Here is a 15,506-nt window from a genome sequence, read left to right on the forward strand (position 1 = left end):
CGAACCACCGACCCTTTTTACCTCACACACATTTTCACTAAGAAATTTCCAAACTTTTCCATGACTTTGAGGCAAATTTTAAAAACCATACACTCGCTAGAAAACACCGTAGATACTTCTTATTGGCTTTTTTCAGGACAATACAGTAGCTTTTTAATGTTATTTAAAACATAAATGGACCTGAAACAGACCAAACCAAACCAGACAGGACCAGTTAAATGTAAACATGCCAGTCTAAGGCAGCCAGTTCCTGCCCAAACCAAACTGGTCCAGTCCGGTTCAGACCAGTTTGGTTACTCACCGTCGATCTCTCCGCCGGGGGCGGAGACCTTCGACATGCAGAGGTGGGTGGTGCCGATGACATCATTGTGACTGGCTCTGTCCCTAAAGTGAGAAAAGGGAAATTTATTTTGAATTTATTTTCTTTTGAAAATAAATATTACATTTATAAATGTAGACTGATTCAAAAGAAACCACAAAATACAATAACTAAAAAAAAACTTCAAAATTGAACATTACATCCAAACATTTGAATATTTGTAATTTTTGTTTTATATTTTGGTCAATACCCCTACGTTTATATGTATATATGTAAATACTTGTATATGGTTTTGTCCTTTTGTTTTTCTTATTTTTTATTTGAAGTGTCCTATTTCTTTTTGGTTACATTTATAAATATACTTAGAATAACTGAATAAAAAAGAAGTGAGAAAAGTGACATTAAACCTGTACGCTTCATGCAAAATTCTCTATATTCTGATGACTTTAACAAAAACTAAATGTAAAAGTAAAATTATATATAAATGAGGATTCACCAGTCCAGAATTCTGATCCTCATTTTCTCACACATGGAGGGAAACTGAGAGGAAAAAATGAAGCACACACCGTTAAATAACAATAACAATAACAATAATAATCATAATAATAATAGTATTTGTTTGTTTGTGTCTCACCCTGATGGGCATGCTCAGACTTTGGTTCCACTGTGGATTAGCATTTTTCTCAAGGATCTTAGTGCAGACCTAAAAATAAGAAAAAGAGCGCCTTATATGGCTGTGTTTTGTATTTAATTTTAGATTTGGGGTAAAAATCTTTGGGTCAAGAGACGCACAGTTTTGCCGGCAAAGTGGATCTCCACCAGAGGATCCACCAGGTTCTTCCTGTTGCTGTCGAAGCCGAGAATCTGCTTCATCCCGTCCATGAAGGCGTCGTCCACTGCAGACAGAGAAGGCAGAAATATATAAAGTTATTGTTTTAAAACAGATGAATAAAAGTTTTGGTGCCTCTGACAGAGTCAAATGTTCAAATTTGTTCATTGAATGCATTGCCATGATATTAAATCTGTGAAAATTGTTTGATTTTCTTGCAAAACACATCTGGAAAAATGCACTGAGCCACCTGGCAAGAAAAAAAAATAGTAGAAGGTGACAAGAAAATGATCCGAAAATTGGTCAAGTTTAGATGATCAAAAACTAGGAAAAAATGTAAAACTTTATGTAGAATTATTAGATTTTTTTTCTTTCTTTTGTTTTTTAAAGGTAATTTTATTTATTTAAAAACATTTTTTCCTAATTTCTTACATTTTTGAAAGAAATTTAACCAATTTTCACAGGTTTCACTCAGCAACATAATGGCATACAAATACGTGTAAGAGCATTTTTTATTGGCATTCATCAATGTGGAGCTAATTTCGGATACTTAGTATATTACTGGGTAAATTACTAGTACGGCACTACGAGTTTTTTTTATATTTTTATAGTTATTTTTGTAACTTTATTACCCTATTTCCATCGAAATGAGCACATATATGAAGGTTATTTTGTAAATACCTGAAATCCTGTTAAAAGGTGACAGATTGCTTTCTCACTGCCAAAAGACCAGCACTATGTACTCTAAAATTTAGCGGAGTAGAAGTATAGAGTAACATAAAACGTAAATTCTGAAGGAAAGCGTTGTAAAAGCTTGTCTTTTTGTATTTGTACTTGTGTATTTGTTGTATTTATGTTCCAGACTCACTTTGTGGCAGATCTTCAGCTCTGAAGATCCTCAGAGTGAAAGTGGCTCCTCTCAGAGACAAACCGGCCGGCCTCAGCAGGTTTCCTTCTATATCTTCTTTATCCTCCACACACTCGCGTTTATCGGCCTGGAAAACACACACACACACACACATACATACACATAAATACAAATTCACACATACAAATACACACACAGTATGTTAATGCATCACTAAACACCTGCATTATGCATGTAGTGAAGTTAAAATGGGCTTATTTACAGCATCGTTATTTATTAAAATTATTTTATTTTGCCTGTATTTTAAAGGATTACTTTAATAGTTTTTACAGGTTAAGTGTTTACCTTCTATGCTACTTTATACTTTTATCAATCTCTACAATTTCGCCATGTGTCATAGCCAGAAACTAAAAAAATAAAAATTAAAAAAAGATTTTAATCAAAATCACTTTATTCTCCACGTCTCATTTAAAATTTTAATAGAAATAAATGTTAAATGTTTGTGCAACTCACCGGTGGCTCGTCTCCAGCTGCCAAAACCATCAGGCTGACCTTCAGGTAACCTCTGACCCCGGCAGAGAGGTCGTCAGGGTCGCACAGCAGCAGCCACTTCCTCAAGAAGCAGTGTCCTAAAAAAAGGGGACGAGGTAAAACTCTTCAGGGACAAAACACTAACAACCCTTACAAAACATGATTCATTTCATTAAGATGGCTGATTTTTATTTGTCAATGTCAGATTATTGAATTTTAGGGTTAAATGTCCAAAATCCGACTCAGGGAGAGACAAGGGAAATATACCGAAAACTCCACATAAAGGAAACTTTTTATAAAATAAATGTAATTACCTTAATAAAAAAATAAAAATAAAGTGTTTTTTTCTGACAGGGACAAGGCAAAAACACATAAAAAGCCACTTTTTATTAAAATAATAATAATAATAATAATAAATAAATAAATAAATATGAAAAAGTTTTTTTTCCTGAAAGTTACATAGCAAAAACCACACATAAAAGGCCATTTAAAAAAAAAAATCAAATTAAAAATTAAATAAATAAATGAATTAAAATAAAAAAGTGTTTTTTTTCCTGAAAGGAACATAGCAAAAACTACACATAAAAGGTCATGTTTTATCAAATTTAAGTCATTTATATTATTAATAAATACATTTAAAAAGTGTTTTTTGTTTTTCTAGTTGAAGAATCACTCATGAATTAAATTCATTTGGCAGTCTGACTGCGACCTGCTCCCTGGTTCAAACAAATACAACAGTACAAAATCAACAAAAACGCGCACATCTCGTTAAATGTGCACTCACTGTGTTCGTGGTAGACGGTGCCCACATCCACCTGTGAAAAATATGCCAGAAGGTTTTGACTGCAGGACGTTAACTTGTAGGAGTATTTTTACAGTATTTTTTACTTCAGTAAAGGATGTGAATACTTCTTCCCTCACAGTCTGAGTCCTGCATGAGGTACTTTATATTTCTTTGGTGGTTAAAACAGCCGAGATGTCAGTTTACCTTGAACTCTCCGATCACAGCGTCAGTTCTGAGCGAGCGAGAGTCGCACACCTGTCGGCAGGTAGAGACACGGATTAAAAAAAGAAACGTGCAAACACACTGTAGTATAACTTACCAATCGTCTACAAGTATTTGTTTTGATCCGATATTTATATTTATAAGTATTTTTTCTTTGCCTTTTTCTGTATTTTCTACACTTATTTTATCTCATTGTTTTTTTTTTAAATTTAATATCTATTTATTTATTTATTCCATTTATTTATCTATTGTCATTTAATTATTTTCCCTTTTTAAATAAGAGAAAGGTCCTCGAAAAGAAACTTACAGTGAAAATTTATTAAAATCTTTTAAAAATTCAGACTCACAGTGATGAAAATGGGTTCATCAAACAGGTCTGACGGAGTCTCGAAGAAGTTCAGGAAGAACGTCTGTTCAAAGACAAACACTCGACGTTTATAAAGTATTTAACATTTGAATCACAGGCTGACACTTTCATTTTTATTTTTTATTTTTTTTTACCTCATCAAAGAACGGGTTGTTGCCTTTTCTGATTCGGGTCCTTTTGGTCTGTCCGGCTACCGTTACCTTGACGACAGGTTTGATGTTGATACCCGGCAACTGTCGGCCCTCGATGACTCGCACACGAACCTGGACAGGAAGAGGAAGAAAGTACGAGCAATAACGCGTGTTAATTTTCTTTTAAAAAATTCACAAAAGCGTGCACATCCAGACGACGAAGTCCTGGACTGAAGAAGTAAAAAAAGAAAAAAAGTTTTTAAAAAAATCTTGAACATAATTTTAATGTGTAATTAAGACGATAATACATTTATTTATTTATGGACAATTTCCCCCATTTTTTGATATTTAATGCCCCCTCAGCTAATTTTGTTACCGTTTTTATCCTGTTTTTTTTTTAAGAGAAATCATTTTATTTTTAGATTTCAAAGGTTTAAACGCTCATGAAAAGCATCTTAATGCAGCCCCAAAAACAGCTGTTAAAGGGTTAAACACACCTGTAAGTCCTGTGGCTTGTTGGGCAGCGGTTTGGGCTGACTGCTGGCTCCTCTCCTCCTCTTCCTCAGACCTCCGTGGGTGTTGTAGGACGGTGGGGCGCGTTTAGGCGTCTGGGTGGTGGGGGACTCCTGGCCCGTGGGCCCCTGAGGGCCGGCGATGACCATGGAGCGTCCGTCGTCGGGCCCCTGGTCCTCTGTCTGCTCCATCATCATCATACTCTCTGTGTCCTCCTCGCCCAGAGTGTCCAGAGAGATCACTGACAGAGGGTCAAAGACAGAATGACACACGGGGGACAAACACTCAGCAGGACGGACAGATTCAGTAAAGACAGATTTTATTACTTGTGACGGTGTCCAGCTCCACGCCGGGGTTGTTGTGGGGCAGAGCCTCGGGCAGAGGAGGAGGCTGAAAGATTGGAGCGGCTCCTGGAGGAGGGATGTAGGAAACCTGCAGGGTCAGCGTGGCCTGAAGGAGACACAGACAGCACGATGGTAGTTCAATCAGTGCGGGTAAAAAACAGATTTATGAGGGGAGAAAACATGACGGTAACACTGGGAATCCACTAAATTTTGATGTGATTTCTTTCAAACCCGTGGGGAAAAAGATGTGAGCAATCTGGTAATAAATGTTAAAAATGAGTATATGTAGAAACTTATCTTTAGAGAATTTTTAAGGAAAAACGTTGAGGGAAAAAGAAAAAAGCTAAGGAATTTAAAAATATGTTGCAGAATTATTATAATTTTAAATTTCTGGCTACTTTCTGATGCTCATTGCCTTCTTGTTTCTGATAGAAATCATCTAATTTTCTCAGATTTTAAAGGGTTAATTGCCTGCTTTCTTTGTTTTGGAGAAAAAAAAGACCTCTGTAGATAAATGGGCCGCCTGAACACTTACAGGAATTTTAGCCGGGAGAAGTTTTAGTTGCAATCTGCAATTTAGCGCTAAATTTGACACTTTGTCTTTAGTACAAAAGAAGGTTAAAGAGATTAAAGCTTGAAACTGAGGATTTCTTCAGCACTGGTTGCAGCAGCGAGCTGTTCGAGTGTGCCGGTCAGTTAAAGGTGTAGTCTTCTGCAGTTTCCTGACAGGAAAAAGCAACTTAAGTGATAAGCTGTAATGTTTCTGTAAACAGAGACATCAGAGTCTGAGTGTGCAGCTGCCGCGTTTTCTGATTGTTTTCAACACTTTTATTTGAAAGCATTAATATGAGGAGAAATACTGAATAAACGCTATCAACTGTGTGTAAACACTGTCTTTTCTGAGTGAAATCTCTGCTGCACGTTGCATGCAACATCCAAAATCTGCAGTGTAAAGATAATATACACCAACATACACGCTTCTATGATTTCAAGACGTTTCCGGGATTTTAGGTTCTTGATTTAAAGAAATTTCCAGAATCTCATGACATTTCTTGGATTTTACGATGTTTCTCGGATTTCAAGATTTTGGAAGATTTCTATCATTTTAGGATGTTTCCCAGATTTTAAAACCTTTCTTGGATTTAACAATGTTTCTAGGATTTCTGGGATTTTAGGACTCCACCATTATTTTTTTGATGAACAAACTTTATTTTTATGTTGTTTTCTGGCATTTTATGTACACACAAAAAAAATTTCCCGACATGAATCACTTTGTTTTTTTATTAAATAGAAAATGGTTTCAGGGGCCAAATTTGGCTCCTTAAATTGAGTATCTCTGGATCAGAGTATATTTTGTGTTTTTTAGTCATTTACGGTAGAATTTTTCTAATTTGTGAAATGACAAATTACCCGGCACATCACACCACACACTGTACCTCCGGTAAGATAAACGCAGGCTTTTTCTTACATAACAGTGTGTGTGTGTGTGTGTGTGTGTGTGTGTGTGTGTGTGTGTGTGTGTGTGTGTGTGTGTGACATCAATCACATCCATCCTGACACTGAGAGGAAGACTTTGTTTTGGGTTCAGGAAACGAGGATGAGAAACAGAGCGCTGTTTCATCTGACGACTGTAGGTGAGGTCCAACAAGGTGTGTGTGTGTGTGTGTGTGTGTGTGTGTGTGTGTGTGTGTGTGTGCGTGTTTGTGTGTACTTTTGTCTGTGTCAACAGGTTTGCTTCCAACAAATAAACTGATGTCAAGTATTTTTATTGTTCTGATCTCTGCTGTTTTTTCTTCATTCAAGAGAACAGAGGACACAAACTTCACGGGGAGCAGGTCGAATAATCCCGTGACGTTGGCGAGTGTAACAGCAGCATTTAGGACAGAAACTGTGATATAACCTGTTTTAATTTAATCAGCCGAGAAGGGTTTGGCTGTTATTCTGCTCTGACTCAGGAGAGTCTCTATTTAAAGATCCAGACGGGAAGCTCGGGGTGATTTACGATTTGTCATTCCTTCATGATATAAAGAGACTCATTTAATCTGTGTGTGTGTGTGTGTGTGTGTGTGTGTGTGTGTGTGTGTGTGTGTGTGTGTGTGTGTGTGTGTGTGCTCACCCCTGTGTTGTTTCTCTTGGTGTCCAGCAGGGAGACGGTGAAGGTGGCGGCCAGGTTGGGAGAGTTGAGCACGTCTCTGAGGGCCAGCCGTGTTTCCCCCAGAAACCTGAACACACACACACGAGTACTGCGTTCAGCGCACGAGTAACCAGTATCAAGCACATGTGTGAGTAATACTACAAACATTGGGGTGTTCTGATAATATATCAACAAAAAGCTAAACATTTTTCCCCACACTTCTGGCAAAATGAGCATACAAAGCCAAATAAATAACTTTTTTTGTGTGGAACAGTATATATATATATACATATATATATATATATATATATATATATATATTTATATTTTTATATATATATATGTGTTTTTGTACTTTTAGCATACATAAGGTGACAGAGGGCTTTAAACAGCATCAAAATAGAGCTTACTTATCATAAAAGTGCCTGTGGAGGATCACCTGCAGCTCCCGACAGAGGTCCAAGCTAAGACCTTAATGTCCTAAAATCCTAATAATGCCCTGAAATTTTGGAAATTTCCTGAAATCCTAGAATCGTCAAAAAAATCCTAGAAACATCCTGAAATTTTATGAATGTCCTAAAATTTGAGAATTTTTCTAAAATTCTACAAACATTGTAAAATCTTAGAAAAGTCCTAAAACCCAAAAAATGTTGTAAAATCCAAGAAATGTCTTAAAATCCTGAAAATGTCCCAAAAACAAAGACATGTCCTCAAATCCCAGAAACGTCCTGAAATCCTGGAAACTTCCTAAAAACCTACAAACATCCTAAAATCTGAGAAACATGTTTGGAGCTGCTGCGACTGGCCCCTGGCCCTCAGTCATTTTGCCAATGTGGCCCCAAACAAAGCGAGCTGAGGTGCATTAATATTTTTGACAGACATTATTCAAAGAGACACTGTTTGATGCTTCTGATGTTACTATGACGTTGGCACTCACGTGTACTGACTTCTCAAACTCATGAAACACAAACATTAACAAATTCGTGCTTGAGCTGCAAACACGCAGTGAAAAATAAGTTTTGGTTCAGAGCGAAGAGGTCACGCGGCGGTCTGAACGTCCCGCGAGAGGTGGATGAATGGATCACTAAATCAATCAGCACAGCAGCTGGTGAATGGGTGGAAATATGAGTGAATAAATACTCGACGGCCACAATGAGAGGATGACCCGATGCTTTCATGCCTGCCCCCTTTACCCTCCGGAGGAACTCCAACATCTCGCCGGAGCGGAACGACCCAAAAATAACCATCTGATGGGGCGTTTTCATAAACCGTGGGCCACCCCCCCCGGGAGTTTGGTCCGGTCCGTTCAGCTTATCTCACAATGACTCAGATCTTTTCTCCTGACTGAACACACACACACACACACACACACACACACACACACACACACACACACACACACACACAGAGCGGTCAGCACCTGTTTCTCCCCATCTTCTCGTGGTCTTTGACGACACAGTGCAGCTCGGCTCCAGAGTCCAGAGGAATCCCCTTCAGGTCCCATTCAAAACCCTGACGGACAGAAAACGACACAAAGTGAGAAACCGTGATCTCACGAGGAGAAATTATGACGGATAAAACACGTTTTCACATTTCTGCGCTTCAGGAAAGGAGTTCGAGTTACAGGAGACAAACGATGGCAGTGTGCATTTCTGCAAACCCTGGAAACATTATTCAAGGTATTCAAGGTTCACAGAAGTGTATGATGCCGAGATTTTCCTCTGGCAACAAGAGAGATTCTTGGACGTTGTTTTTGTACCAAATTCTTCGAGGCAGCTTGTCTAAATAGTAAATAATGAATTTGAGGTCGTGCACAGGACGTACCTCGTTCCAGACAGGGTTAGGGTTGTTCTTGATGACCTTCGTCTTCTTTTTAGACCCTGAAAACAGAAGAGAGACAGCGTTCAGTCTTAAGGTCATCTTAACTTAACACATTTGCCATAAAGTCATAAAAAAAATGTTATTTCAGATGTTAAATCACAGTTTACAACATACTTGCTTTTATGTAATCCTGTCTTTTTATTTCTTTTTTACTTATTTTGCCTTTTTTTATTCATGTTTTATTTTTTTATTTCATTCATTTATTAATTTGTTTATTTTTTATTTTTTATTGCTTTTGTTGATTTGGGTCTTTTTTTAAATTATTATTTTATACTGACATTATGCGTCCTGCATTTTGCATTATTTTTCCTCTTAGTTTCGTCTCGCTTGTGCTCACCAGGACTGTTTATAATTTCCCATTTTTGCTTTTGCTTTGTCAAAACAGTTTGTAAACTCTGTTTTTTAAGGTGGATTGTTTTTATTATCTTAAATTAGAATTATTATTTTTTTTGACCAAACTGTCATAATACAGGAGCTAACCTTTGAGACCAAACATGACTCAGTGAGCAGAAAATACATTTTTTAACTTACACACACACACTCACACAAAGGAGCAATCGTGTGTGTGTGTGTGTGTGTGTGTGTGTGTGTGTGTGTGTGTGTTATCTTGCTGTGGCTTCCTGTAACATGGAGTTCTGAGCTCTGATTTCCTGTCTTTTGGGCACTCTGACAGAAAGTCAGACGTAAGACGGACCCATAAACTGCCAGGATTCATCATTAGCTACTGAACAACATTTATGACACACACGCACGCACACACACACACACACACACACACACACACACACACACACACACACACGTGGTAAATAACCACATTGGGGAAAACCATCCTTTCCATTTGGTTTTTGTGAAAAAGAGGAACAGAAGCCGACACACAGATTGAGATGTTCTTTCCAGATGAAAGGACACAGAGACAATGACTATTGTCTGATTTCAGAAGCTGCTCATTAATTTCAGGGGAATAACTTTTGGACAAAGCCTGGAGCAGATAAACGAGTCTGCAGCGATCAACGTGTTAACATGCTCACAGTGACACTGCTAACACGGTTCACGCACATTTTTACTAACAACGTTTCCATGACTTTAAAGATCATTCGTTCTCTGAACGGACACCAATACTCCTTCTCGGTTCATTTTTATTGCAGATTTTAGGGGAAAAAAATGGCAATTTTTGAACTTTTTTGGATGATTTTTTAAGCGTTTTTTTCTCTTTGAAAATATTTGGTGATTTTTTTTTTAATGCTTATTTTCTTTTCCTTTTTTGTGATTTTTTGAGAAAAACATGTTTTTACGTTGAACTTTTTGGGCTGATTTCTTTTTTAAAGTGGCAATTTTCTTTAAATTTCTTTGGTGATTTTTTTTCATCAAAACTTTTTGCTGATGTTTAGACAAATAAAATGTATTTTTTTCTTTCATTTCTTTTTTTTGGCGATTTATAAAGAAAATAAAATTCAAATTTCTTTTCTTTAAAAACAACACCATTTATCATGGTCAGAAAGTGTAAAAACATAAATTATTGCCTCTATTTTTATTGTTCTTTAACACATCCTGTGTTATTTTACAGTTTTGTGAAACAAAATTAAATTACTTTGCTTCAACTCTCGGGGTATATCTTGTTTTCCAGAACTTTTCCAGGCCTGGAAATTGCTATGTGTAAATTCAATGACTTTTTCATGTTTTTCACAAAAGTACAAACCCTGAATAAAAAAATAAATAAATAATGAAATGGAAAAAGAGAGTGATTATGGTTTTGCACAAGAGAAATAATAAGTAAAGTTCACACTGACTTTAAAAACAAAAAGCTAGTTGAATAACAAAAATACAACCACGTGACTCTGGTTTGCCAAAGTTTGGTGCAGCAACATGATGCACTCCTTTAACTGATCCACACACGTCCTGATTCATCCAAATTTTGCCTAAAACACTATTTTTGGTAACACCACCGACGATTTCAGAGCAGTTCAGGTTCACACTGCAGAAATTCTTAATATGCACAAACACCTACAAATTCTTTCTCCACACACACACACACACACACACACACACACACACACACACACACACACACGGTTGTTTGCTTTCCTGTTTTCCCCACAGTCATCATCCAATGTGGGAACACACACACACCGAATCACACACAAAAACACAGACACACACACACCAATTTACCGTCACACACAAACAAGTACGCCCATACAAAAACCTACGTAAGTGTACCTCCGTTCCTGGAAGATATCTTAAAAAACACCTCCGCCCTTCCACAGAGGGGTCAAGAGGGTACGTCATATTTGTGTGTGTGTGTGTGTGTGTGTGTGTGTTTCCCAGGAGTGTATATCTGAGCTTGTATCTCACAGACAGGAAGTGGCACAGCATTAACTTCCTGGTTGGTGCAGCTTGGCACAGTTTCTGTCACGAGCCGAGAATAGACCAAACTGTGACCCACAGCGCGACGAAATACGTCCAGGGAGGCTAAGATTAGACTGGGAGTGTGTGAATGTGTGTGTGCGCATGTGTGCGTGTGTGTGTTGATGTAGTTGCCAGTTCAGAAGGTAAAAATTAGGATTTTTTTGGCTTTTGAAACAACCCACTAACCAGAATAACTTCTGGCATCAAACACTCCGGGAAACCACAGATATGTTACATTTGAACATTTCATATGTTGGAGATATACATTAAAATTTTAATTTTTTCTATGGCTCACAAGCTTCAGACACAGAAATCACCTGGTCAGGCTGAGAAAAACGTCACGTTTTAGCTTAAAATACCCACTTCAAACAATGCTGAAAATGTCGCAAATAAACATGGTTAAAAAATCTGCAACGCTTGTTAAGAAACACCTGTTTTTGTCACTACAAACACAGCTGGAATGTCCCGAATGCTCCCTGCTTTTGTTGCTACACACACAGCTAAAAATGCTCTGAACATTAGTTAAAAAACCCAGTTTTGTCACTACAAACACAACTCAAAATGTCTTGAGCGCTTTATTAAAAAACACATGCTTTTTTTGCTACAAACGCCGCTGAAAAAGTCCTGAACTCTCATTAAAAAAACTTGCTTTTATCACTATAGAAATGGCTGTAAACGTCCCAAACACTTTGCTTTTATAAATACAAAAATGCTGGAATTGTCACATTTTTTGTTTAAAAAAAAAACACTGTTTTGTGTTGCTACAGATACATCTGGAGCTCGAAACGTCCTGAACAAAAGATGACTGGAAAAGTCTCGAGCTCTTGTTAAAAAATCCCCAGTTTTGTCGCTACAAATGCAGCTGGAAATGTCCCCAGTGCTTGTAAAACAACACCAGCTTTTGTTGTTAAAGTCACAGCTCAAAAAGTGCTAACTGTTGTTGAAAACACTGGCTTTTGTTGCTACAAACACTGCTGGAAAGGTCCCAAACACTTGTTAAAAAATATTTGCTTTTATTGTTTCAAACATGGCTGAAAATGTCCCTAATGGCCATTGAGCAACACCTGTTTTTGATGCTACAAACACAGCCGGGAATGCTCTCAAATCCCAATATTTTGCAGAGGACACAGCTGAAAATGTCCCAAACGCTCGTCAGCCACAACTTAACTAAAAGTAAAACGTCTTGAGGAATTACTTAAAGACCACAGTGTATGAGTGTGTTTCCAGGCTATAATTACCACACGACCGGCATGAAGTAGAATGGGTTGCCAGTTTTTATTTCTGGATTTGACGGAGAACAACACTTCGCTCCAGTAACAACACTGTGGGAGGAAATCCTGCTTTCAGCGCGCAAATGCAAGCACATGTTGTCGCGTTTAATCACATATACACATGCTGCCCGAGCTGCACCTGCAGACACACGGCCACAAACATGATGCAGAAGTAAAAAAAAAAAACAATCACGACATCTCTGTGCTCAACAATTTAGACAGTCTAGATATTATTGTTGCCCATTTGCTGCAAGGAACCACTGCAACAAGGCAAAAACAGATTCACAGGGTTCATACACATTTTTACCAATTAATTTCCAGGACTTTTTATGACTTTGAGGCAAATTTTAAAGATGATACAAGCTCTGAAATGAACATTACTACTCCTCATCGGTTCTTTTTTATTGCTATATGACAGCTTTTTTAAATTTTATTTTTTCAAAACAATGAATTCAGAAAAATTTAAGATTTGAACATTTAAATATAATGTAGGAACTGTTTATCATTTGTGAGAGGGGAAGGGTGGTGCAAAAAATGGCAAGGCAACTAATTTTTTAAGAACTGGAGAGGGATTTTTGTTACTATTTTGGCTTAGGGTAGGGGGCCTACAACTAGAATTTTTTAAAATATATTTGTTTTTTTCTTTTAAAAAATGCTGGAAATTTTTAAAGAAAAAATTTTGGCAATTTTCTTTTTTTGATTTTGTGCTCATTCTTTTAGGTGATTTTTTGACATTTTGGTGATTAAAAGTTTTTGAAGGAAAAATGTTGGCTTTTTTTTCTTTAAAACTTGCCTCCCAATCCTGTGCATGTCTTTTACTTTTATGGAAACTAAAGTAATCCATAATTGTTTAAAATATTTATTTGCACAATATTTCAGCTAGACGTGTTTCACTCACACACACACACACACACACACACACAATCTCTCTGCTTTTTCCCTCTCCTCCCACTGCTTCCTTTCTTTTTATTATCATCTGTAATTTCTATAAATGGACATGGTATCTGTTTTCTGGAGGGGAGGAAACTCTCGCTCGCTCTCTCCGTCTGCTCCAAATTCCTCAAATTGTTGCAACCCAGAAACACTTGACAGATAATTACTTTCCCATTAGACTTACATTACTGTCAATGAAAATTAAAATACAGTTTCAGATTTGTGAATCTTTCAGTCTTTCTATCAAAATACAAAATTGAAAAAAAAGGGACATTTCACTGTGTTTTTTATATGTACACCAGACTGAACCAGGTCCAGATTAATAAACACTATACTTAGTTTTGTCAAACCCGGCCTAGTTTATCCAAGAGAGGATAATGATTAACTCAAGTAATGTTTCAGATTCGTGAAACGTTTATTCTATTTATAACAATGCAAAAAAATGAGGATTTCGGGGGTCCACAGACAGACCATTTTATTTGTTTGTTTTTTTACTTTTATTTTTTTCTTTTTGCTAATTTTCAGGTAATTTGCATGTTCGTTTGTTTTTGTTGTTTTCTTTACCTTTTAGTTTTCTTTTCTAATTTTCAGGTAATTTCCTGGTTTATAATTATTAGAGTTTTTTTAATCACTTTTCTTTGCTAATATTCAAGTCATAACCTTGATTTTTTAAATATAAATTTTCAAGTCAATTTCCTTTTTTTTTTATTATAGTTATTACTACTATTCCTGTTGTTGTTGCTATTGTTATCATAATTAATCAATATTTTTTCTTTACTTTTCTTTGCTAATTTTCAGGTAGTGTCCTTGTTTTTTATTTATTTATTTATTTGCTAAATTTCTTGTAATTTTCTTGTTTTGTTTTGGGTTGGGTTTTTTTTTTCTCCAAATGTCTTGCTAAATTTGAGTAATTTCTTGTTGACTCACTCATTGCCGACATCACGTTTTTGAAAGTAATCAAGCAAATTTTCTCAGATTTCAAAGTGTTAAAATAGGTCCAGATTTAAAAAAAAAAAAAAAACACTTATAAAGGGTCAAATCTGGACTAAATTATCTCAGAAAAGCTAAAAATTGTTTAAATAAATAAATAAATAAATAAATATTCAGATACCTAAAACCTTTATTTTATTTGTGTAAATGCAAAAAAAGAAACAGGATTATACTGTTTTATTTACATGTGAAACACTAAGAGGACCATTAAACTAGTGAAGCTACGAATCAGAAGCTAACTTCGTCATCGTGGATAATACCGACACACGTCTGGTCGCCTAAAAATCGACTTTAAACTAAAAGCACACATTTGACATCTGTTATGTTTAGTTAAAGAGAAAATAAAGTGCCATGTTTAGTAACGTTTGCCACAAAACCGAACCGAAAACCGAACATCATGCACCGTCCCTCGAACACAAACAACAACCGACAAGCTAACGGAAAGACTCATACAAGCTAACGAAAGACTCAAAATGGCGTAAACAAACGCAAATATCCAAAAAACGAAAGTGAGACAGACACATAAACGCCGTCAACATATTACAACATTACAACCAGTCAGCCGTCAATACACTATAATACTAAACAGCTGGTTTTATCTTACCTGCTCAGCTGAGGCTGATAAAAACATCGTGATAATCCCGATAGTTATCGAGCTTCAGTCGACGTTAAACAGGCAGCTAGCTCCGTTAGCTGCTGGCTCCGTTAGCTGCTGGCTCAGTTAGCTGCTGACTGCAGGTTGCCAGGTTGTGGACTGAAAACCCTCCCACAGAGGTGTTAACCCCTTCACAACCCAGTTATTTAATGACCAAAAAAAATATTATAATGATGGATTTCAAGTGTAAATGCACTTAAAAATCAATGGTAGAAAAGTTGATTAGGATACATTATTATGTGTGTGGGTTGTTTTATGTTTGTTTGTTGAATTATTCCTTGGTAGTTTTGTTATTTTGTACTTTTTGCTAATATGGGGGAATTTT

At 36.6% G+C, this 15,506-nt stretch overlaps 1 protein-coding gene across 5 annotated transcripts in view; it reads right to left on the bottom strand.

Annotated features, from left to right (window-relative positions):
* Positions 1–15,506, bottom strand: part of dysf (dysferlin, limb girdle muscular dystrophy 2B (autosomal recessive)) — a 100,152-nt gene that overhangs the window by 78,334 nt on the left and 6,312 nt on the right. For all 5 annotated transcript variants that reach the window (XM_088073871.1, XM_088073872.1, XM_088073869.1 and 2 more), the window contains exons 2-16: positions 8,867–8,922; positions 8,463–8,554; positions 7,025–7,130; positions 4,891–5,014; positions 4,549–4,805; positions 4,055–4,183; positions 3,901–3,963; positions 3,536–3,586; positions 3,332–3,362; positions 2,530–2,645; positions 2,017–2,143; positions 1,112–1,215; positions 954–1,022; positions 816–859; positions 302–384 (exon numbers count right to left, since the gene is read on the bottom strand). In XM_088073871.1, the coding sequence (XP_087929997.1) occupies positions 302–384; positions 816–859; positions 954–1,022; positions 1,112–1,215; positions 2,017–2,143; positions 2,530–2,645; positions 3,332–3,362; positions 3,536–3,586; positions 3,901–3,963; positions 4,055–4,183; positions 4,549–4,805; positions 4,891–5,014; positions 7,025–7,130; positions 8,463–8,554; positions 8,867–8,922 (1,452 nt within the window). The remainder of the gene's footprint in view (positions 1–301; positions 385–815; positions 860–953; positions 1,023–1,111; positions 1,216–2,016; positions 2,144–2,529; positions 2,646–3,331; positions 3,363–3,535; positions 3,587–3,900; positions 3,964–4,054; positions 4,184–4,548; positions 4,806–4,890; positions 5,015–7,024; positions 7,131–8,462; positions 8,555–8,866; positions 8,923–15,506) is intronic.

The sequence above is a fragment of the Plectropomus leopardus genome, chromosome 23, assembly GCF_026936395.1.
Source record: "Plectropomus leopardus strain MGB_pleo_1.0 chromosome 23, ASM2693639v1, whole genome shotgun sequence".
Taxonomy (NCBI): domain Eukaryota; kingdom Metazoa; phylum Chordata; class Actinopteri; order Perciformes; family Serranidae; genus Plectropomus; species Plectropomus leopardus.